The sequence below is a fragment of the Agelaius phoeniceus genome, chromosome 3 (genome assembly GCF_051311805.1).
Source record: "Agelaius phoeniceus isolate bAgePho1 chromosome 3, bAgePho1.hap1, whole genome shotgun sequence".
NCBI lineage: Eukaryota > Metazoa > Chordata > Aves > Passeriformes > Icteridae > Agelaius > Agelaius phoeniceus.
The window spans coordinates 116,046,201-116,069,384 of NC_135267.1; the positions used below are offsets into that span (position 1 = coordinate 116,046,201).

The 23,184-nt window shown below is 50.5% G+C and overlaps 2 protein-coding genes across 6 annotated transcripts in view; one reads left to right on the top strand and one right to left on the bottom strand.

Annotated features, from left to right (window-relative positions):
* The window catches only part of PAK5 (p21 (RAC1) activated kinase 5), a 217,688-nt gene that overhangs the window by 108,382 nt on the left and 86,122 nt on the right, over nt 1-23,184 (bottom strand). The gene's annotated exons all lie outside the window — the stretch shown is intronic.
* On the top strand, nt 6,772-21,907 carry LOC143693746 (uncharacterized). 3 transcript variants are annotated; one of them, XM_077176362.1, is made up of 4 exons: nt 6,772-7,205; nt 18,441-18,584; nt 19,606-19,712; nt 20,550-21,907. In XM_077176362.1, the coding sequence occupies exons 1-3, from the start codon at nt 6,812-6,814 to the stop codon at nt 19,707-19,709; spliced, it is 642 nt and encodes a 213-aa protein (XP_077032477.1). In that variant the 5' UTR covers nt 6,772-6,811; the 3' UTR covers nt 19,710-19,712; nt 20,550-21,907. The 3 variants fall into 3 exon arrangements, with proteins under 3 accessions (XP_077032477.1, XP_077032478.1, XP_077032479.1); XM_077176363.1 differs by having other exon boundaries at nt 20,554-21,907; XM_077176364.1 differs by having other exon boundaries at nt 19,609-19,712.

The window sequence follows — 23,184 nt, forward strand, 5'->3', positions numbered from 1 at the left end:
CTGTGGGGCAGCTCTGTGCCACGCTGTGCACACACCCTGCACTCCTGTGGGGCAGCTCTGTGCCACGCTGTGCACACACCCTGCACTCCTGTGGGGCAGCTCTGTGCCACGCTGTGCACACACCCTGCACTCCTGCACTCCTGTGGGGCAGCTCTGTGCCACGCTGTGCACACACCCTGCACCCCTGCACTCCTGTGGGGCAGCTCTGTGCCACGCTGTGCACACACCCTGCACTCCTGTGGGGCAGCTCTGTGCCACGCTGTGCACACACCCTGCACCCCTGCACTCCTGTGGGGCAGCTCTGTGCCACGCTGTGCACACACCCTGCACCCCTGCACTCCTGTGGGGCAGCTCTGTGCCACGCTGTGCACACACCCTGCACTCCTGTGGGGCAGCTCTGTGCCACGCTGTGCACACACCCTGCACCCCTGCACTCCTGTGGGGCAGCTCTGTGCCACGCTGTGCACACACCCTGCACTCCTGCACTCCTGTGGGGCAGCTCTGTGCCACGCTGTGCACACACCCTGCACTCCTGTGGGGCAGCTCTGTGCCACGCTGTGCACACACCCTGCACCCCTGCACTCCTGTGGGGCAGCTCTGTGCCACGCTGTGCACACACCCTGCACCCCTGCACTCCTGTGGGGCAGCTCTGTGCCACGCTGTGCACACACCCTGCACCCCTGTGGGGCAGCTCTGTGCCACGCTGTGCACACACCCTGCACTCCTGTGGGGCAGCTCTGTGCCACGCTGTGCACACACCCTGCACTCCTGCACTCCTGTGGGGCAGCTCTGTGCCACGCTGTGCACACACCCTGCACCTCTCACAGCAGCTGCCTTTTGCATTGCTTCCTCTGTGCTCCTGCTCCCCTCATTAGCAGGCTGTGACTAAACCATGTTCAACAGTGAGCAAGAAGCTGCAAGTGAAAGGAAATTTGCCTTCAGAAAAGAAAAATGGGAAGAGTACCAGAGCATCTAATGAGATATATACAGTATACATAAATAGGTCAGTGTTTTATTGAATCACAAAGGAACTCCCTTTGTAAAAGATTTTATAAAAAGGAAAACTGGTAGTTTTCTTTTTTAGATTCGTGACCAGAATAGTAAAGTGGTGTCAAACATCACAGAACATTTGGATGCATCCATTAATAAGCAACGTTTCATTTCTAGGAGTCAGGTAGGACTAAACTGCCAGATAATTAGTGAAAGAACTCTTTTACTGCCATTAACTATCGCTTCTGGTACCAAACTGAAAATTAAAAAAGCCTTAGCTAGTCACTGTTTTCATTTCACTTCAGGAAGTCTGCAAGAGATACAATATTCCTGACTCAATGTATAAAATCCCTAGACTTACTGAATGGGGAACAAACCAGCATCTACACTTTTTTCATAATAAAAATTTTCAAGAAAGGAAGTGAAAAACATAGCAACTTTTATTCTTCCCCACTCCTCCTTTCAACTTTTTTTCTCTTTATAAGTCTAATTTTACCTCTTTTCATGTTGCTACTGAAAAAGAGGGAAAGGAAAACAAACACAAAAGGAATAGAGCAAAATTTAAACTCCATTTCTGCTCTTGGGAACAAAACAATGGTCTGTGGCTTTAGTTTTCATTCAGTGAGGAACTGAATTTCTTGGTGATGCTTCATGCAGGTATAACACTGTGGAGCTGGGATTGCAGTCAAACAGAAGGGGAAAGAGAAGCTCTCTGTTTTGGGAGAGCCCCCAGAGGCTGCTGGAGAGCTGCTGACCAGCCAAGAGCCCCTGCAGGCTCTCACTGCACCCACCCTCGAGCTCTCCAATCCCTACAACTCTCCCGAGCACACTCCACATCACAAATCAGTCTGTACCTCCCCTTCCTCTGCAGCATAACCCCAGAGTGCAGGGAAGCCATTGTAGAGCTGACATCAAATTTAACAGTATTGAAATTATTTCATTCATAAACATCTCTGAAATAATTTCATTCATCAACTCAAAATGCCCATGGAAGGCCAAACGACAACTGCACCAAGCTCACACCTGGATCCTCAGCCAGTGCCTCAAAGCCCTGTGGTGCCCTGTAAAGCCTCCAAGTCTCCTGGGCGTTTGACTCCAAGGATGTGGTTTCTATGAAAAACATTGCTTTGTATTGCTCCTTGAGGAGCACCAGGAACGCACAGAGTAAACAGAGTTTCAGGACCTGCTTGAAAGAGGTTTAAGGTAAGGCTCTAATTATACACAGCCTTAACAAGATTTAAAAAATGCACAGCTCCCTGTAACAGGCATTTTGGACCACGTGGTCAAACCAAGCCAGTGTTGGCACCGAAGCTCCAGCAAAGGTGCTGTCCCTTTTTCTGGTGGCCAGCAGTTTTGGCAAGCCCCAAATGCAGGCTGATGTAGCTATTGCAATAGATGACTGTTGGTGTGCCTAAAGAAGGCTCCAGCCCAGGAGCAAAGGCAGATAGCTGCTTGTTCTGCCCCCACAACAACTTCCAGCCATCCTGCAAGCACAGCGAGCCCACAGAGGAGAGCTGCAGCAGCACTGGCATCCCAAATCTCTGCTCCCCTGCACAGGTCTCCCTTCCCTCTCACAAAGCAGCTCCTGAGCTCAGCTGGCACAGAGACAGAGCTGGGTTCTTTCTGCCTCTTTAGCACACCCCTTTGTGGAGAGAGCTGCAATCAGGGGGACTCAAGCCTGCCATGAGGTCTCCAGCTCACAGCCTCCAGTGAAAGCCCCAAATCACTGCTGAAAGCAGGCAGACAGCTCCTGAGGGAGGCCCAGGAGACCCAGGGATCACTCAATAACCCAGCTCACACAGCACACCTATGCACTCAGCTTCTAGCTCAGCATGACAAACAGCAAACCCCGTGCAGAAATGGAGCATGAATCAGCCATTTCTTGAGCAGGCTTGAAAAGAACAACCTACTCCACTGAAATGGCCCAGCAGCCCAAGGGTTAATGCTGGTTAGGAAAGGATTCAGTGGAAAGCCTTGGAAGAGCTGGGCGGGGAACTGTAGTGCAAACCACAAACTGGTGGCAGCCAGAGGTGGACACAGCTGATGTGTCACTGCTGCCCCATGGGTCACCAGCTGGCAAAACAGATTTACGCTTGTGAATATGGTAATATAAAACCCAGGGCGAGCCTGAGCTCTTTACTGTCCCCAGATATTACAGCAGTGGAGACAGAAATTAAGAAAAAAAATTAAAAATCACTGCTTTTGAAGTGTTTTCTTGACCTGCACTAGCACCTCTCATTCTAATATTTATTTGTTGACTGAGAAGAATCACTGAAGAAAGAAATAAGTTCCTGGGGGGAAAAAAGTTACAAATAAAATAATTTTCTCAGTGGTTCTGGGTAGCTGGTGGTTCACCTCTTAAAACCAGAGGATTTCTGGGGAAGAGCAGAAGGGTCAGCCTAGAAGAAGAATGACAATACTGACATCCCTTGTCTCAAGATGTCAGTGTGGGTGGGGAAGCAGCCACTGCTGCTTCCAGAGGTGTCACCCAGGGCTGTGAGCCCCCAGAATGAGGGCAGGTGTCACCCAGGGCTGTGAGCCCCCCAGAATGAGGGGAGGGGTCACCCAGGGCTGTGAGCCCCCCGAATGAGGGGAGGGGTCACCCAGGGCTGTGAGCCCCCAGAATGAGGGGAGGTGTCACCCAGGGCTGTGAGCCCCCAGAATGAGGGGAGGGGTCACCCAGGGCTGTGAGCCCCCCAGAATGAGGGGAGGGGTCACCCAGGGCTGTGAGCCCCCAGAATGAGGGGAGGTGTCACCCAGGGCTGTGAGCCCCCCAGAATGAGGGGAGGGGTCACCCAGGGCTGTGAGCCCCCCAGAATGAGGGGAGGGGTCACCCAGGGCTGTGAGCCCCCAGAATGAGGGGAGGGGTCACCCAGGGCTGTGAGCCCCCAGAATGAGGGGAGGGGTCACCCAGGGCTGTGAGCCCCCCAGAATGAGGGCAGGTGTCACCCAGGGCTGTGAGCCCCCCAGAATGAGGGGAGGGGTCACCCAGGGCTGTGAGCCCCCCAGAATGAGGGGAGGGGTCACCCAGGGCTGTGAGCCCCCCAGAATGAGGGGAGGGGTCACCCAGGGCTGTGAGCCCCCCAGAATGAGGGGAGGGGTCACCCAGGGCTGTGAGCCCCCCAGAATGAGGGGGGAGGGGTCACCCAGGGCTGTGAGCCCCCCAGAATGAGGGGGGAGGGGTCACCCAGGGCTGTGAGCCCCCCAGAATGAAGGGAGGGGTCACCCAGGGCTGTGAGCCCCCAGAATGAGGGGGAAGGTGTCACCCAGGGCTGTGAGCCCCCAGAATGAGGGGAGGTGTCACCCAGGGCTGTGAGCCCCCAGAATGAGGGGAGGTGTCACCCAGGGCTGTGAGCCCCCAGAATAAGGGGAGGGGTCACCCAGGGCTGCGGGCTCCCCAAAACGAGGGGTAGGGGGGGAGCTTCGCCAGCCGCCGCTGCTGCAGCCCCGCTGGCGGCCAACAGGTGGCGCGACGGCACTCACGATAAATGGCATTTACTAGAAAAAGGTAATTTTGTAAAATATCCCTTTCTTTTTAAGCCAAAAGCCCAAGGACTCGAACGATTTTTTTTTTCCCTAGAAAAATGACCCTGGATCTGAGGTAAAACGTCGGCCTTCCATGCACCCCACACAGAAACACACTACCCCAACTGCATCATCATGGAAGCACAGTGAGGAAATAAAGCTTCCAGCTGGCTTCATCGACAGGCAAAAGCCCAAACAGCCAGGGCCAGCGAGGGAAGATCAGGGCCAGTGCCTCCACTCCCCTTCTCCTGCCTTTTGTACTGACCTTTAGTCTCCAGTGTTTAGAGGAGCGTGGAGTTTTCACGCTCTGTCAGCACACTTAACAAGCAGGGTGTGCAAACTCATTGTTTACAGAGGCAGTGCCTTGAGTTTTTCCTTTCTGGCAGCAAAAGGACCGTTTCTGGCCAGGACTGCGAGGATGCAGGAGGCTCAGGCTGCCCACAAAGCCTGGCAGGTATGGCCTGATCAGCCTGCAGACAGCAGCTTGCCCTGCTCACACCTGGCGCTGGTGAGACACAGCAGTCCAGCCAGGGCCACCCACTGCTGCTGATCCATGGATGGGATCCCTCCATGGATGGGATCCATGGCTAGTGCCACCCTCAGGCATGGCACCCACAGCCACTCTGTTTGCCAAGCGTGGCAGCAGGGCCAGGGCTGTGCTGCCCTCACCAGTGGCAGGGACTCTTGTGCTCTCCAGCCCAGTCAGCACTGAGCACAGGCATTTGCAGCCATGGCTCCTGGGCCAGGAATGAGAATGATGCCTCTTTCTGCTAAATAAGCAGTGCAGGTAGTCCTTTTCCCCCACAGATTCTTTGCAGGCATGCCCTGCCCCAGGCTTCTGGCAAGAAAGGCTGAAAGATTTGTAAAAGCTCTTGGTGAGTAAAATAAGCCCTGGAAACACACAGCCCTGCTGCCTCTCGCTGCTGCTGAGCCACTGGAAAGCAAACTGGATGCTACATCCCCACTCCAAAGAATGAGCTGCATGTTTGTACACATGCTGGGTGGGGTGCACGGAGTGGATTTGGGGTGCAGCTGACAGCAACACCAGCCCAAAAGCACCTGGAGCTGGATGGCTGTGACACACAGCCCTATTGATCCACAAGACGGGATCTGCACGTCGGCACGGAGGACGAGCGAGAAGGACCAGTAAAACGCGTGTGGGTCGTGCTGACAGCCTGTCCCACGCTCCCAGAGCCTTTCCAGCTGGAACAGGGAATGAACACAACTCCCACCTGCAACACAAACACACCTTCTGAGGGGGGCCCTTCACATGGGCCCACAGCAACAATAAATAATAAAAAAACCCAGTATTTAAAGAGGAGGTTCTGATGCCAAGGGTTTAGTGGTGATCAGCAGCACTTCCCCCATGACCAAGAAGGGACAGAAAGGCTTGCCTCCAGCCTCAGTGAGAAAGCACAAGAAGAGCTGGCAGCATCCCTCCTGACTCTTCTGGAGGCCAGCTGAGTCTCAGTGATGCAGCACTCATCTTTGCTGGGCTCTCCCCAGTTCTGCAGAGGCGACAGCTGTAGCAGGGAGCCCTGCAGTCAGAGGTAATTACACCCCATGCCATGGCACTGCTCTGCCTGCCTGGGGAACAGCAGAACCCTCCCTTCAATCTCTGCTGTCATTTAGAAAAGCTGTTTCTGCAGCATCCAGCTTGTTTCCTGTCTCTGAGGTGAGTGACCCCTGGACTGGCACAGTCCCTAGCCCAGCAGCACAGGGCTCCCAGGGTGGTTTGTTTTACAGCACAGGAGGAGCTGTGCCCTGCTTACACAGGGCAAGGCTCCCACTCCTGTGCCCGCCTGGATCCCTGCCCAGGCTCACCGAAAGCACCTATATTACAGCAGTAGGAGAGTGGCAAATCTAAGAGCCTCAGAGTGCTGAACAGATATGGGGGATTATTTCAACTTCATGGTATCTCAGTGCTGTGCACACACTCCTTGAAGAAATCCCTTAAAACTGTCTGCTTCCAAACAACCTATATACATCACTGGCCCCAAAGACGACACATGATGAAAGGGCCTTACAAAACAAATCCTCACATTTCAGCCAGCAGAGCATCCAAGTGCATGGCCAAGCCAAGACAAACAGAGCACTGCTTTAGCCTGCAAGTGTGTGTACGTGGCTTGCAATGCCCATTGTTGCTCTATCCTAGAGAATGAGTCACCCTCCCCAGGGCTGTGCCTTGCCCCCGCACGTTTCGCAAGGCTCCTGGCTTTATAACAGCGTGGTGCTGCTCCTGGCAGATTGCTGGGCTGCCTGTGGAGCGAGGAGGCAGCAGCTAATCCTCCTCACCATGATTCTCCTCTTGCAGTATTTCTTCCTGCTGGCCACAGACCTGGTGCTGGCCATGACCCTCTCGTGCCTCTTTTACGCCTTCGCGTGCGTTTCCATCGCGTTTCTGACCTGCTGCGCTATCGCCCTCTCCTTCGGCACTGCCGAGAGGAACGCCGACGTGAAAGGGAGAGCCATCGTCATTCTTGTGTCCAACAGCTCCATTGGCAGGATGTTTGCAAGGAACCTGGACAAAGCAGGTTTCGGGGTGTCTGCTGCACAGTGGTCTGCCCAGAAGGAGAGGACAGTGACACAAGAGTGCCCATCGAACAAGGAGGTAGCCCAGCTGCACCTGACCGAAGATGAGTATCAGAAGACAGTGAAAACCTTCATAGAAAGCCACCTATCCCTGAAAGGTAACCTCTGGGCAAACTTGTGGATTGTGCCTACTGTAGAAATTAAAATGCACAGGATTGTGAGATCGTAGTTCAGCAAATGAGGAAGGCAGGAATGCTTTAGCAAATGGTAATAACACTCTAACTGCAATGCATTTTGTTGTGCAAAACAAAAATTTTGCTTTTTCCAGGGGAAAGAGCCTGCTTTGGTGGCTGTGAAAGGCCCCAGCAGACCCCAGTCCCTGAAGGAAGGCAAGGTAGGCCAAGGAAGGAGGGGGAGAAGGTCCTATCAAGGCACAGAGGGCTGGACTTGCTCTGAGAAGAAAACACAGAAATGAACAATGGGGAGCAAAGCCCAGACAGTGACCTGAGGTGAAGGAACGTGTCTGATCTTTAACCTCTTCTGGATTAAGAAGGAACCCAGCTGAGCTCCCTCTTGGCTTCCTGGCTGCTGTGGGATTCTTAAGAGTCAGGTCAGAGCTTTGTGTGGCAGGCTGGGACAGTGTCCCTGAGCCACGCTGCCATTGTTTCTGTGGGAATACAGGAGCAAAGGCAGCCTGCAGAGCTCACCTGGGGCAGCACGGGACAAGCGTCCTGCTGAGGGCACTGCTGTGCAATCTGCCCGGCCCTTCCCAGGGGAAGGTGCCAGTGGGAAGGCTGGCTCATGCATGCCCTGCTGAGGCACCCTGGGATCCACGAGTCCCTGTCCCCACAGCCATCATTTTACACCTCTTGGGAGTGACACAGAACTCAGCCTCAGCCAGCAGGGCTGTACCCTCACTGCCCTCAGGGCTACGGGGTTACAAGGGAAGAGGCCAACCCCTCTCCTCCTCTGTGAGCCCGCCTAAGGGCCCTCTGAGCTGCAAAGCTCCCTCCTTCCCCATCCTGCCTCCCTCCTTCTCCGTCCCTCTGCTCCTTGCTCTCTCTCTGTGGTCTCTCCGAGGCTCCCTTTGGGCTCTCCCCAGGGCAGCCTGCTGGGATCTCAGAGAGCACCCACATGTCCCCAGGACAAGTAAGTGCCTTGGTACTGCTGCCCAGCACTGAAAGCTGTCTCTGTGCTCCCAGGCCCTGCAGAGGAAGGACACTTTGGAGGTCAGAGCCCGCCCAGGAAGCCTCCTGCCCTGCAGACGCCCTTGGAGGGGCAGTAGGGACCCCGAGCAGCACCTGCAGCTGCTCAGGACACAGCTCCCTCGCAGTGCCCTTCTCCTCAGCAGCACCAGCAGTGCCTCGGCTACTCTGCATGGCCCAGGATGCATCCCCAGCTCACTGCCTGCGTGCAGGCTCCAGAGATGGCTCCCTGCACACCAGCAGTGGGTTCCAGACCGACTGCTCAGCTGCCTGCAGGAGCATTTAGGCTCATTTACCCCAGGAAAATTACTCTGGTAAAACCTTCTTGTGTGGACAGGGCCTAAAAGCTCCCCAAGCTGAGCATCAGCATAATCCTGCTCTGGAAATGAACAACAGAGGCTTTCTTAACCAGTAATGATCTGTGGGAGCTGGTGATTTCTGTGGTCTGTGCTGTTCTAATTAAATGAGGCTCCAGCACAGTGATACCTGTCTTTTTTTACTCTTGACTAGTTTGGTCCCTCTGCTAGTTAAAGGCTCTTGTAGGTGTCATGTTGTTTTGATAGGGTGATCTGTCGTAGGATCCCTGAGGTTTCACATTTAGTATCTCCTGCATAATACTCACATCACAGATGTGGATGTTGAAATGTATTTCCCAAGTGCTGACCCAATTGCATGGTAGATCAAAGCAGTAAGTTGGGAGGGGGGAAAAAATAAGAGAAAAATAAAAAGAGAAAGAAAACCTCACTGTTTTCTTGGGTTTATTTGTTAACAGTTTTGAGTGAGTGCCGATATTCATTTTGCAAAATTTACTGTGGTATTTTTGGCATGGGTTAGGTGAACATGAACATCACCACCAACTGACTAATAATGAAAGAATTTAAACCAAATCTAAAGCCTACACTGGTGGGTCCCCACATGCAGTTTGGTCAGCAGGATCTCAACAAGGGCAGGAGAAGAGTTAGTGCTGTAGGGCAGAACCATTACATAATCTCCGTCATTTAAAAACTTCTCTTATGCACTTTGTGTGTGCAATTTTTAGTTCCTAAAGAAAGGAACCTTTGCTAGTTTTTTATGGGATTTGGTCTTTTTTTTTTTAATTACTTGTCCCTATAGGACATTTTTACCATTGTATCTTTGCTATTGTAAATAAAAATATACTTGTTCTATATAATCAAATCTTTTGAAATTCATCCTAAATGCCTTTCAAGGTAACACAGTGAAGACAGAATCCCCCAGTCATGGTTCTCTCTAGAATTAAAATACTTATGATTGCTAAGAAAATATACTTTTCATTCTAGTACAGGCCCAGCAACCCAAATTTTCAGGAAGGCTAGCACCTTTATTTTGCAGTGACTGTACAAGTTAATAAGATGCTACCAGGCCTAAGTGGAATGTAACAAAGACACAGAGAAATGCAACCCAGCCCCCTTCCAAATTCTTCCTTTGCTGCGTGGTAGCTTAGCTTGGTTCATAAAAAGCATTTGGTTCTTCTGCCTTTGGTGCCTTTAGATCAGATATTCAAACTTTCTCAGTGACCAAGAGGTCAAAGAGACAGAGGGAAAAAGATGAGAGAAGGAATTTCCTTGCTCACCTCCAGCAGCTGAGCCTGTACTATCAGATATTGCAAGAGCCCCGGCATCGTGTCCAAGCCCCCTGTGATCTGCTGCTGGTGAAACTGCTGTGCTGGGCTGCTCTTTGGGCAGGGTGCCTGGCAATGCTGGCAGCTGCCTCACCAATCTCAGGAGTGACTGCAGGGAGGGTGTGCTGGGCAAGGAGGAAAAAAGCACAGATGGGCAAGACCCAAGAGACAGCAGCCTGACCTGACTCAGAGAGTTCAGAGAAGCAGAGTGCTCACCTGTTACCTGCTGCAGTTCCTGCTGTCACAGCTCCTCAGGGCTCACCTGTCACACAGAGCAGTCACAGGGTGTGCACAGGATCACACAGCTGGCTGGTTGGGAGGGGCCTTAAAGGCCATCTAGGGCCAACCCCAATGGCCAGGGACACCTTCCACTAGACCTGGCTGCTCAAAGCCCATCGTGCCTGGCCCTGAACACTTCCATGGATGGGGCATCCCCTATAATTCCTCAGGTTCCCAAGGGAGACATGATCCTTGATGTGAGCAATGCCTCACCCTGGACAGCCTTCCTCAGTTCATTCAGATCTCTGCTATGCTGAAGCTGCTTGCAAGAGTTCTGTTGGTTTTCACTGGGTCAGGATTTCATGTCCTGTACCTGGATCTCAGATAAGACCTGACAACTGCTGGATTCTTTGGTGCTTACCATCGTCCATCTCTGTCCCTGTCTCTCAAACAGGAAGGACGATAACTTCTATATAAGCAGAGAAATAACTGATGCAAATTAATAGCATTAATTCCTAAATCATGTTAGGACCCATGTCTGAAACACTCTCTCCCACCACACTGCACCATGGCTTTTCAGACCAGTAGCAAATGCATATTCCAAGCCTGCTCTGCAGGCTCCAAAGGGCCTGGCAAGAGCTGCCTGTGCAGACAGCCAGGCCAGTGGGAGATATTGGACTGTCATCCTTGGCCATCTGTCCCCATCTCCGTGTTGCTGTTGGCAAAACAGCTCTCATGACCTCTCCCTGAGTGAGTGCAGATCACCTTATCATTGGATCAGTTTAAATAGGTGTGCTAAGCCCTGTTAATGCAGCTCATTACTTTCCTCTGTGCACCGTGGGACACTGATGCAATCTCTGTGAGCAGGGCTGGCAGGGCAGGCAGGCCAGCCCGGGCAGGCACAGCTGGTCCTGGTCAGGAGGGTGCCCACAGCTCAGGGACACGCTGGCACAGCTGGTCCTGTGAGGAGGGTGCCCACAGCTCAGGGACACGCTGGCACAGCTGGTCCTGTGAGGAGGGTGCCCACAGCTCAGGGACACACTGGCACAGCTGGTCCTGGTCAGGAGGGTGCCCACAGCTCAGGGACACACTGGCACAGCTGGTCCTGTGAGGAGGGTGCCCACAGCTCAGGGACACACTGGCACAGCTGGTCCTGTGAGGAGGGTGCCCACAGCTCAGGGACACACTGGCACAGCTGGTCCTGTGAGGAGGGTGCCCACAGCTCAGGGACACGCTGGCACAGCTGGTCCTGGTCAGGAGGGTGCCCACAGCTCAGGGACACGCTGGCACAGCTGGTCCTGTGAGGAGGGTGCCCACAGCTCAGGGACACACTGGCACAGCTGGTCCTGTGAGGAGGGTGCCCACAGCTCAGGGACACACTGGCACAGCTGGTCCTGGTCAGGAGGGTGCCCACAGCTCAGGGACACACTGGCACAGCCGGTCCTGGTGAGGAGGGTGCCCACAGCTCAGGGACACACTGGCACAGCTGGTCCTGTGAGGAGGGTGCCCACAGCTCAGGGACACGCTGGCACAGCTGGTCCTGTGAGGAGGGTGCCCACAGCTCAGGGACACACTGGCACAGCTGGTCCTGTGAGGAGGGTGCCCACAGCTCAGGGACACACTGGCACAGCTGGTCCTGTGAGGAGGGTGCCCACAGCTCAGGGACACGCTGGCACAGCTGGTCCTGGTCAGGAGGGTGCCCACAGCTCAGGGACACGCTGGCACAGCTGGTCCTGTGAGGAGGGTGCCCACAGCTCAGGGACACACTGGCACAGCTGGTCCTGTGAGGAGGGTGCCCACAGCTCAGGGACACGCTGGCACAGCTGGTCCTGTGAGGAGGGTGCCCACAGCTCAGGGACACACTGGCACAGCTGGTCCTGTGAGGAGGGTGCCCACAGCTCAGGGACACGCTGGCACAGCTGGTCCTGGTCAGGAGGGTGCCCACAGCTCAGGGACACACTGGCACAGCTGGTCCTGTGAGGAGGGTGCCCACAGCTCAGGGACACGCTGGCACAGCTGGTCCTGGTCAGGAGGGTGCCCACAGCTCAGGGACACGCTGGCACAGCTGGTCCTGTGAGGAGGGTGCCCACAGCTCAGGGACACACTGGCACAGCTGGTCCTGTGAGGAGGGTGCCCACAGCTCAGGGACACACTGGCACAGCTGGTCCTGGTCAGGAGGGTGCCCACAGCTCAGGGACACACTGGCACAGCCGGTCCTGGTGAGGAGGGTGCCCACAGCTCAGGGACACACTGGCACAGCTGGTCCTGTGAGGAGGGTGCCCACAGCTCAGGGACACGCTGGCACAGCTGGTCCTGTGAGGAGGGTGCCCACAGCTCAGGGACACACTGGCACAGCTGGTCCTGTGAGGAGGGTGCCCACAGCTCAGGGACACACTGGCACAGCTGGTCCTGTGAGGAGGGTGCCCACAGCTCAGGGACACGCTGGCACAGCTGGTCCTGGTCAGGAGGGTGCCCACAGCTCAGGGACACGCTGGCACAGCTGGTCCTGGTCAGGAGGGTGCCCACAGCTCAGGGACACACTGGCACAGCTGGTCCTGTGAGGAGGGTGCCCACAGCTCAGGGACACACTGGCACAGCTGGTCCTGTGAGGAGGGTGCCCACAGCTCAGGGACACGCTGGCACAGCTGGTCCTGGTCAGGAGGGTGCCCACAGCTCAGGGACACGCTGGCACAGCTGGTCCTGTGAGGAGGGTGCCCACAGCTCAGGGACACACTGGCACAGCTGGTCCTGTGAGGAGGGTGCCCACAGCTCAGGGACACGCTGGCACAGCTGGTCCTGTGAGGAGGGTGCCCACAGCTCAGGGACACGCTGGCACAGCTGGTCCTGGTCAGGAGGGTGCCCACAGCTCAGGGACACACTGGCACAGCTGGTCCTGTGAGGAGGGTGCCCACAGCTCAGGGACATAGTGGCACAGCTGGTCCTGTGAGGAGGGTGCCAGCAGCACCCTGGCTCCTGGGGCAGTCTCCACCTGTCCCAGAGGTCAGGCTGCTTTTGCCCTTCTGCTGTGCAGCAGGTAGCAGTGGTAGATGCTCTCGTGGTACTTCCCCTTGCCTTGTACCTCTTTTTCAGCATTCCCAGACTTTAGCTGGCCACAGTTTGGTCCAGAATGGCTCTCTTGGGACACAGGCCCAGAAAGGAAGATGCTACAGTGAGCCTGAACAGGAGACAGAGACATTGGAACTGCTGCCTTGTGTGGTGTTCACACTGTAGAAACTCTTCTGCTTCCTAAGGATGCCAGTGTGGTTGATCAGGTTATTATATTAGAAGGTAACCCTTACTCACTGTCCATGTCTATTTCCTTAGAATAAAGGCATGGCCATCCAGCCATTCCTACACTCAGAGCAGAGAGAAAGCTCAGCTTTCTTTTGGAACAGCCTGCATGGCACAAGCAGCCGTTCCCACAGCTGCAGGGATGGATTGAACAGATGCAATAATCATTGACTGCAATAAACTACAAGGGAGTAGGAATGAATAAAGCAAACAAAATCATATACTCATGCAATTTTAAAGACTACTGCATTATTTAACTTCACTCAGCTACAACAACTGCAGGCCACCTTGGATATATCAGCCCATTTTCCAAGCTGTAAATGACCACGTTCGGATTACAAATGAAATGAATAATTTTTGCAGCTATGCTTTTGTGCCTTTAATGGGGGTTGTCCAGAAGTTTTTGAAAAATTGGCTTGCAATTATATTGGCTTCCTGTCTCTTGGGGATTTATCAAAATGAGAGAAGCACTTTGATACAGCAGCATCAGGGCTATGAAACAACCCAGAGAGAGAAAACGGATCTCATTCTGAAGCTACAGGCTGGGAGGAGTTATTTATTTTAAGATGAAGGGAGCTCCTCAGTCAAAGCATCTTTTTAAAAATAGGAATCTATGCATCATCTAGAGTCAAGGTGTCTTTTTCTTTTTCCAAAGGAAGCCCTGCATCCAGTAACTCTGGGCACTTTATGGGAGGCCAATTCTCACTTCCTTAAAGTGGTTTTGTATTCTCCCGTTTCAGCAGAGAAGCTCTCTGCCAAGGACTGAGCACCCGGACCATGAGCATAGACCCTCCTGATGAAAGTGTTGCACAAGCCAGGAAAGCTGCAGCAACACTTCCCCTCCATCCCCATCCCTCACTCACTGCCAGTGGGCAGAGCCCGTTCGGGTTCAAGGACCACTGCTTGCAAACCAAGACCTTTAAGCAGTAATTAAAAATGCCTGTTGGTCTGCCCTATGTTACAAAGAGGCTTATTTATCTGGGTGCATTCAGAACACATTGCCATGCCCACCACTAACACCAGCCACGAGGACAAGATGGAAAGAGGAGGAGGTGGAAGAGCCACGCACTGCCAAGGCCTTTTTTATCTTTCTTCCAACTCTTCTGGTTGCAGACAGGAACAGAAGTGGATCATTTTCCAAAAAGAAACCAAACAAAGCCCAGGCAGTTGGATACTTATGTTAGACTGGCTCCTAAATTCTGCCAGAAGCCATTTTTAGCATCCTAAAACAGTACCCTCTTCACACTGCCCCCGCTTAGCTCATGTGAATTTTAGTCCTAAACCATAAGTTTTTCTTACAGCAACCCCTAGACAAGAGTTTGATTTCCAAGCTGCATCAATCATTACACCACACAAGACTGAAGATTATTTTTAGAGATTGCTAAAAAGAGATCTATATTTATGATATGTCATTCTTTAAACAAGTGATCAACTCCTTTTCATGCAACTGCAGTGACAGGATTGGAGATCCTGCAATGTAAAATAAACCCAAAAGTATCTGGGAAGCTATTTATTTATCACTAATGCATCATGCTAAACTAATCTCTGATTCTGGAAGTCACTGGAAGCAATCACAGGTGTAACATAACCTTTACACTTATTTAAGAACTTCCCAGACAAGAGCTTAGCTTTGCAGTTTAGAGATGTTACCTTTCATTAACCAGAGCTGGGCAGCTTCTGACCAGAAAATGTTTTTGAAAAATACCAGGATTGAAGCCCAAAGAGTTCTACAGATCTGTGTTTTTTTCCAAATAATGCAGTTTGTCAAAGTGTGTGTGTGCACCTGGATGCTTTTACTCTACCCCTTACCTCAGTCCTTCAGAAAAGCTTTCTAGAGGTTAGTTTTAACAGGGAAAGGGAATCAAGTGAGGGAAAATATTTCTGCAGCTCTGCTTTCTCATATTACAGTGTTTGGAGACAGAAAGCTGCTGAATAGTTCTAACACATATGCTTAGAGACTTAATTTGAATTATGTGGTAAAACTGAATATGCATAAAAATGGAACACTTCTGTATATGATAATTGGAACACTTCTGTATATGATAATTAAATACTTCCCTAATACAAATAAATTACCTTTGTGATTACACAACATCTGAGTAGATTATTTATTTTAAATCTACTCTTTTCGTATGGCCCATTTAACAGACTGTTTTCCCAACACTTCTGCTGAAACTCCAAGGTAACACAGAAGGAGATTGTGTGGCGTTTTCAGTAGGAAAAGAGGGACCAGAGCAAACTCTTGTGTGGAGCTCTCCTTGCAGCAGGACAGAGCACTTGGCCAGGTCTGTCTGTGGTCAGCTCAGCCCCTGGAGCTTTGCTTTGGCACTGCACAGTTCCTCTGCTTTCCTGGGGAGGCCCTGAGGGGAAAAGTCTGCCAGGGACAGCCTGTGGCACTAAAGCTCTTAATAATCCCAGCACAGAGCTGAATTTCATCCCTTGGTAGGCTGACTTAGTAATACTGACTTCAAAAAAACAGCATCAGTTTAGGCCAGGCAACCATCTGCTACCAGAGGGTTAAAAATCAACCTGTTTTACACATTATTGAATTATAAATGCAGGTGGTGAAAACATTTTAGACTGGATGCTTCATTACCATTGGTCAAATAATCTGTTCTATGTCATCAAAGAAAAAAAAAAAAAAAAAAAGAGTACCTTCCTTCTGCTCTTAGGTGCTTTTTCCCGGTTTCTAGAACTACATTTATTCCTAAGTATCCACTCCTCTGGATTGGTCAGATAGCTTGAAATCTATGAGCTGTCTGATAAGGAATTACACTGCCAAGCAGCATAAATTTCTAACCCCTGACTGGATGTGAGCAACTTTTTAAACCAATAGACTGAGGCACAACAAATAGTTATTTTCCATAATGAACAGTATTCATATTTCCTCCCATAAAAACACTTCTCACCAGAGAACCATTCCCAGTGGTTAATGCAGACATTTACACCTGTATGTGTCTGTCTGGCACAACACCTGGCTGCTTCTCTCATTCCCTTTTCCCTCTGGATCTCATTTAAATTCCATTCTGCCCGGTCCTCAATGTAGACACTTAACAAACACCACAGAAGTCCATTTAAACCTTAGAGCAGAGCCAAAATACAGTAGCTCAGAAAGTTTTCGATTTTTCCAATCCTGTTCTGGATCTGAACTGCTCTTTTCCTGTAGGAGTCCAGGTGCCTTTCATTACAGCCTTGTATTCCCCACTCCCATTTTAAGTGGCCATTATTAAATTAACTGAGATGTCACCAATCTAAAGCTAAAATTACTTTCAGGTCACTTGCCTTCCTTTCCTTCTCTTTGGCCACCTTTGTGGTTTCATCTTAAATATACTAAAAATGCATTTTCTCTCTTTTGTTGCTACGCAAGACTTGCACAAAATCAAGAAAGCTTTTAGTCCTCATCAGAGATTTGGATTTTCATCCTGTTTTAAATTATGGAGGGCACATTTTCCAATGAATAAACACACTGATGGAAAATTCCCGAGCATTCCCCATCACCATACACACAGCATAAACTAATTTACCAGGTATCAAACTGCAAAGGGAGGGACCAGGTCCTTCTTATCCATCCATTCAAGAGCAGCAGACTCCAGTGTTATATAAATAAGGTCCAGAAAATAAAAACACAGGCAGAAATAGGAGAGTAAACTACAATCTAAAAAGATTTACGAAAAGGTCTACAATAATACACAGAAGCCAAGCCCCCAGATGTTTGGATGCCAGAAGCAGAGGTGACAGGAGGAACGCTCCCATTGTCCCTTGCTCTCTGCACGCCTCTCTTCAGAGCTCTGAGCAGATTTTTATTCATGGCACCAGCTCCAGGGCACAGATCATGTCTGTGTGCGTCACTCATGTGGACATGATGCAAAACAGGTCGATGCAGTGACTCTGCCACTCAGCCATGGCAGCAGGTGACAGGAGAGCCGACTCCCAGCTCTGCTTTCTGAGGAGCAGCCAGGCCGAGCGCTGAGAAGGACAATTCTTGGCCAGGAAAAGTCACCTGCAGCTTTTCTTGGGCTCTGGCTAGAACCCTAGGGAGGTGTTTTCCTTCACACTTTATCCTGGCTCTCTCTCTCCAAGGCCAGTGCCCTTCCTCAAGCAGCAAGTCACTGTCTCCTCGAACAGCACCCAGCCTTCCCCCTCTCCCATGGATGCACTGCAGCAGCCACCAGGTTCTATAGAAATATGGCTCCTAGGCAGACACTGCACTTCTATGGGTCAGAGCCCCTTGGCTTCTATTTTGAAGTTACACAAGCAAACAGGAAAAAATCAAAGATATTCATTACAGCACAGACAGAAATGCCCTAGTTCCGATTAATTTTTTTCTACAGAGTAAAAAATTTTTGTACCTGAATATGCCCCCATGTGATATTTGGATGTAATAGCTTGGCATTACAAAGGGAATAAGTGCCTTAAAGAGAACAGGTCTCATTCAGTGATGGTTTCTAATAAGTGTCATTTGATTTTTCCTCAAGCAAATTTCTTGGAAAATACTTCCCTTGCTTTGCTTCTAAGAAAAGCAATTTGCTAACATTTGTCTGATCATAAAATTGATTTGACCTTCTGCAAATAATCTGACTTCCCAGTGGGTTGCTGAACTTTCTGAAGTGCAATAGGTTGTTCATAGAACACAACTTTCTCTTGTTTATTCTGGATAGCCTCTTCGTATAACTGATGGAAACACTGCCAAAGCTTTTGCAAAAGTAACTTCAAGGAACTGATAAAAAATAAAGATTTGAAATTCCAAGGGAATACATAATAACACATTTTAGTGGACACTAAAGGGAGGAATAGCTACCTTTGCAAGACTCCCAGCTCTGTTTCTCATGCTGGGAGTCTCACACACTATGGCCCGTCCTTGCCAGCAGGGACGGCTGCTATTGAACTCGTTACCCTCAGGTTTTTAATTAGAATGAGTGACAAGTGGCAGGATTTCATCAGTGGCTGTTGTGTCTTTGGAGAAGCGTGCCCAGGTAGCTGAGGAAAGCCCTGGGTGTGCTGGCTGAGCTCACAGGCTGTTGCTCTGGTCTGGTTGGCAGGCATGTACGGGCAGATGAGGAAGCCGTCCATCCTCATCTGGGACGAAGGGGCTGCGGACATGCGCGGGGTCCCTGACACAAAACCCTCCTGGCGGGGCACGAAGGCTTCCAAGGCTCCCCGCAGGAACTGCTTACTGCACACAGGTACAGCTCACACCCTGCCCTTCACTGCCAATGTCTGCATCAGGGGAAAGGGGCTTTAGAACACTGCAGCCAACACAGGGCTTTTTTCTCAACATTCTCCCCAAAATTTCAAAACAAAGCCCTTGTTTGTGGCCACTTCTCACTGGACAGCTTAAAGTGTGGGTTTAAAGGTTTTAGCTAATATTCTGGAAAAGCGCTGCTCTTTCAGACTGGACTTTTAAACAAGACTACCTGGGTAGGACAGAGCCAACATGTAGGAAATCAGCTCTGCAAAGCTCCCACTGTCCCAGGCAGCAGCTGAGTTCCCTCCTCCTGACACAGCAAATAAAACCCCATGGCTCCCATCAGCAAAATGCAATTCAGTAACTGGCAGCACTGGGCCTTTATCAGATGGCAGAAATTCTCCTCTGGTTTGCTCTTCCTGTGGAAAATACTGCTGCTTTAGCATCCACTTGGAAGAGCTGTGTTGTCAGTTGTTTGTAGGAAGGAAGACTTCCTGATTAGAAATAACCCTCTAATTAAAGCATGGCTTTATTTATGTCACATTCATTTGTAGTTACTTATTCGGTTATAAATGACGAGCAATAATATTTAATATCAGCTGTGTGTGAAACCTCCTGTGTGAGACTGCGACCATTGGAAGGCGTTCCCGGGCTTGTACAAGGCTCCACAACACAGGCAGGTCCTGGCCCCAGGGAAGGGGTGGCTCTGGCTGTGGTGTCCCAATGCACCCCGTAAAAGAGCAGTAACAAAAATAAAACTGCAAGAGTAGGGAGCTAAATACTCCTTCATGAAATAGCAGAAAAGTAGACATCTCCTCCTTTCCCAAGTGATAAGTATTAGATGTGGAATATGTCCCAGAAAGATGAGGTAAACAATCAAGAAATACCCAAGTACTCCAGGGTGGTCACTCTGGTAACCCAAAGCCCATAGAAGCTGCCTTAAAAAGCCCTTTTTTGATGCATTAATGTTATCTTCAGCTATTGAGTTAGTGACTGAAACAGTGTCCTTTTTCCATTAGCAGCTCTCTGCATCTCAGTCCTCTGTCACCCACTGACCTGTGTCCTGACTCTGCTGAAGAGAAGCCCACAGCTGCTCGTGCCTCTGCTGAAGCCCAGGAACTGACAGGTGAGGCAGCAGCCTGCCAGCTCAGTTACCTGCCAGAGGTAACCCGCACCTCTGCTGGGGCAGGGGAGGGTCCCAGGTGGTGGGAGAGGGCTGGGAGGACAGCCCAGGCAGGGGCAGCCTCATGCAGCACGGTGACACCGCAGGGACGCTGCCTCTCTGCCCCAGTGTGGCCCTGAGGAGCCCAGCCCTGGGCACAGCAGTGCACTCACATCAGCAGCAAACAGGGCAGAGCAGTAACTGCTCTCCAGCACCTCACTGGATTTTAAGATGCACAATAGTCACCCTTAAAGGGTAACCCCCAAATATCCTGCATCTGTTCACTGCTGGACCATCTCTCCCCAGCTCCTGTATTCTCACTGCTCTGAAGGCCCTTGAATTCCCTTTATCCAGCACACGGCTGGAAGAGCAATCAAAATGGTGCTCCCCAACATCCCTGCTTGAAAGGAAGCACCCAGAGCACCCTATGATTCTCTGGTCCAGGCTTTAGGACAGGAGAGAAAACAGAAAAAAAATTGAAACCAGAAAATAAAAAGCCAGAGAGTCGATGATGTGACCTGCCAGTGTCCCTAGTGGGCAGTCTAATCTTTTCTTGCTAGAGGGGAGAGGGTCCCTGGCTCTCCATCTAACACTCCTGAAGGTGTCTGGTTCTCAGCAGCATCTTTGGATCAGGCCACAGAGCAGGCTCTGATGCTGCCTGGGGCACAGAGCTGGGTCCAGCCTGTGGCACCAGTGCCTGCTGCAGCAGCTGGGCTGAGGCACCCCATGCAGCTGCAGGAGAGAGCCCAGGGAAATGAGCAAACAGCTCCAAAGAACTGAAACTCTCCTGCTATCTTCCAGCCAGCAAGGAAACCCACGGAGCACTACACACTGGCACCGTCACACCACAATGGAAAGGGAGCTTAGCTGGGATCACAAGTGACAAACTCCTTGCAGCAGGGGATTATGAGCAGTGACTTCAACTGCAAGCCAGCAAAAAACCGTGGATGAAGACAGAAAACACCTTCAGAACCATGACACAGGTCTGCAACTCCCTTGCAAGTCTATTTTGTACGGAAGAGAACCCCAAGACACTGAAATTTTGGGTTGTTCATTACAGTGGTGTACTGTGCACACTGGGATATGCACAGAGGAAAAAACATCTGAGGTGAAAGGAAATAAAGGAAGAACTCTGCTGGGAAGCAGAATGCTAGGGCTTGGTTTTCATTATCTAAAGCCACAACTGAGAACTGCCTGACTGATGATAAGAGATGTCACCCTCCCAGGGAGCTGGATCCAGGGAGGAAAAGGAAAGCTTTCAAAACAGCTCCTGTAGGACATTAAACCAGCTTAATATCAAATCATACTGGAAACAAACACTTTAATTCTGTAACATCAAAGCACTGAGAGAGAACATGCTAAAGCAGAAAATTCCTGAATTATAAGCTTGAGGTTTTAGTCTTTACACATTTGGCAAATAACCAGTTACATGAATAATGCCAAATCCATATATTCTGCAGAATATCCCAGGAAATGTCTCTTTTAGTCAGAACCCTGCTCTGAGCCAGTGTTGTCAACTCCCTCAGTGCAAAATCCCATTCTGTGCACAAAACCCTGTACAATTTCAGCTGATAATCATTATTTTCTCCTCCAAAATTCGGCAGGGGAGATGTGCGGGCTGCTGCATGGCTACTGCTTCTCTCCCAAAGTCACCTTCAAGCAAAGGATGCTGCCTGCTTGTGCACACTGCAGTACCCATGGTCTGAAATCAGAGCCATTATGTGAGCAAAGCTCCTGAAGGCCTCCGTGGAAGCTTTGCTGGCCCGAGGACTTGGGAATGGCCTACATCTGTTTATAAAGCTTTCCAGTCCACTGGGATACAGGGAACCACTGTGTGCAAGCATAAAATTATCACTGTGAGGCAATACCACCATGAGATACATTGTAATATAACTGCACTGAAAAGTATGTTTAACACAAATTAGTTTTATCAAACTAACACCAAAGTTATAGACTGCTGAAGCTGACTAAGGGATCTGAGTGCCCAGATCCTTTTAATTTGAGTGGCAATGAGGGATTTGAACTCCTTCAATGGTGTTGAATGTTTCATTACTAACGTGTAACACAAAAACATGAAAGCAACTGGCTTTTCAAGCCTACAAACCTGGCCAAAAGATTCTGGCAACATCTTTTTAGACACATCTCCCCAAGCATACAGCCATTAAAATTAGAGATTCAGAAAATCCTGAAAGTATTCCAAGTCTTAATAAATGCTTTCAGGAAAAAATCCAACAATTGCAACATGTTTCTCAATAGATCACTTCGATCCATTTAATAAAAATGTAATTGGGCTATAAAAGTCTGCTCAAATCCCATGTCCTGCAACTCAGAACAGAAACAATGGATGACCCAAGACCTGTCCTTTTGCCTCAATCTCAACTACAACACTTCCTTTTTTTGAACCTTTTTAAGAAAGCACAGAATTGGACTTGAAATAGAACAGATTTTCCTGGGCAACACTGTAAAATTATTTCCCAACAGAACCTAAATGTTAGTGGGGATGGAGAACCAGAGGGAAGCTGGTTACAAGAACACATCCTTTTACCACTTGAAATTATGTTAATAACTAATCTGCAGGCCAGTTTTATTCCTTTATAGATGTCTGCATGCCTGTCAACAGATACTAATAGAGCATCCCCTTGGGTTGAATCCTCTGCAGCACTGTCACTCCCTTACTAGCACTCTCTCTCTGTTTTTGGGGACACTTTTCTCCTGGCCTTCCTCTCCTTAGCAGGAGTCAGACACAGAAACAGCTCCACTGAAGCCAGAGCAGGTAGTGCCCACCTCCACACGGGACACTGGGAGCTGTTTCAGACAGCCTGAGGTGAGAAACTTCCCTTCATGTGTTTATTGTATCCAGGGAAGGACAAAGAGGGAGGAGAAGGAAGGGAAGCAAAATAACGATTAGTGTAATGGGATTTGCTATTCTTGTTAATAGTTTAATCAATAGAAACATATACAGAACCCTCTGCCATGCTTGCCATGCTCAAGTGTCTCTATAGTTAGCTCAACACTCTTAAGCCATGGTTAGCATCACCTGAATCTCTACTACTCACTTCAGCAACAACAAAAAGAAGGCAGGAGTGGGATTTCCTGTGCCTACACTGAGCCCTGCCCAAGTGACCCTGCCTGGCGTGTCCTGGCTGTGCTGGGTACCCCAGGCACACAGTGTGGGTGGGACAGGTCCCAGGACAGGTGGGACTTGCCCAGTGTGAGCAGAATAATCTCATGGGTGCTGTGCCCCAGACGTGCAGGTGCAGCCACACGAGCCTCTGCCCTGCACTGCACACAGCCCAGCACCTGCAGGGCCTTGCAGATCTCACACACCTGGATCTGTGCCTGTCACACAGTGCTCCCCTGCAGGAACACCTGGGCAGCAGCCCCTGACTAGAGAGCTCATCAGGGAGGGGCTGCAGAGGTGCAAAAGGCAGGGAAG

What these genes read in the sequence shown, in the direction of transcription:
- LOC143693746 (XM_077176362.1), top strand. Translation starts at nt 6,812, where the DNA reads ATGATTCTCCTCTTGCAGTATTTCTTCCTGCTGGCCACAGACCTGGTG. An exon ending in AAGCCACCTATCCCTGAAAG is followed by an intron (nt 7,206 to 18,440) that starts GTAACCTCTGGG and finishes TCTGGTTGGCAG; the next exon opens with GCATGTACGGGCAGATGAGG. An exon ending in GAACTGCTTACTGCACACAG is followed by an intron (nt 18,585 to 19,605) that starts GTACAGCTCACA and finishes TTTTTCCATTAG; the next exon opens with CAGCTCTCTGCATCTCAGTC.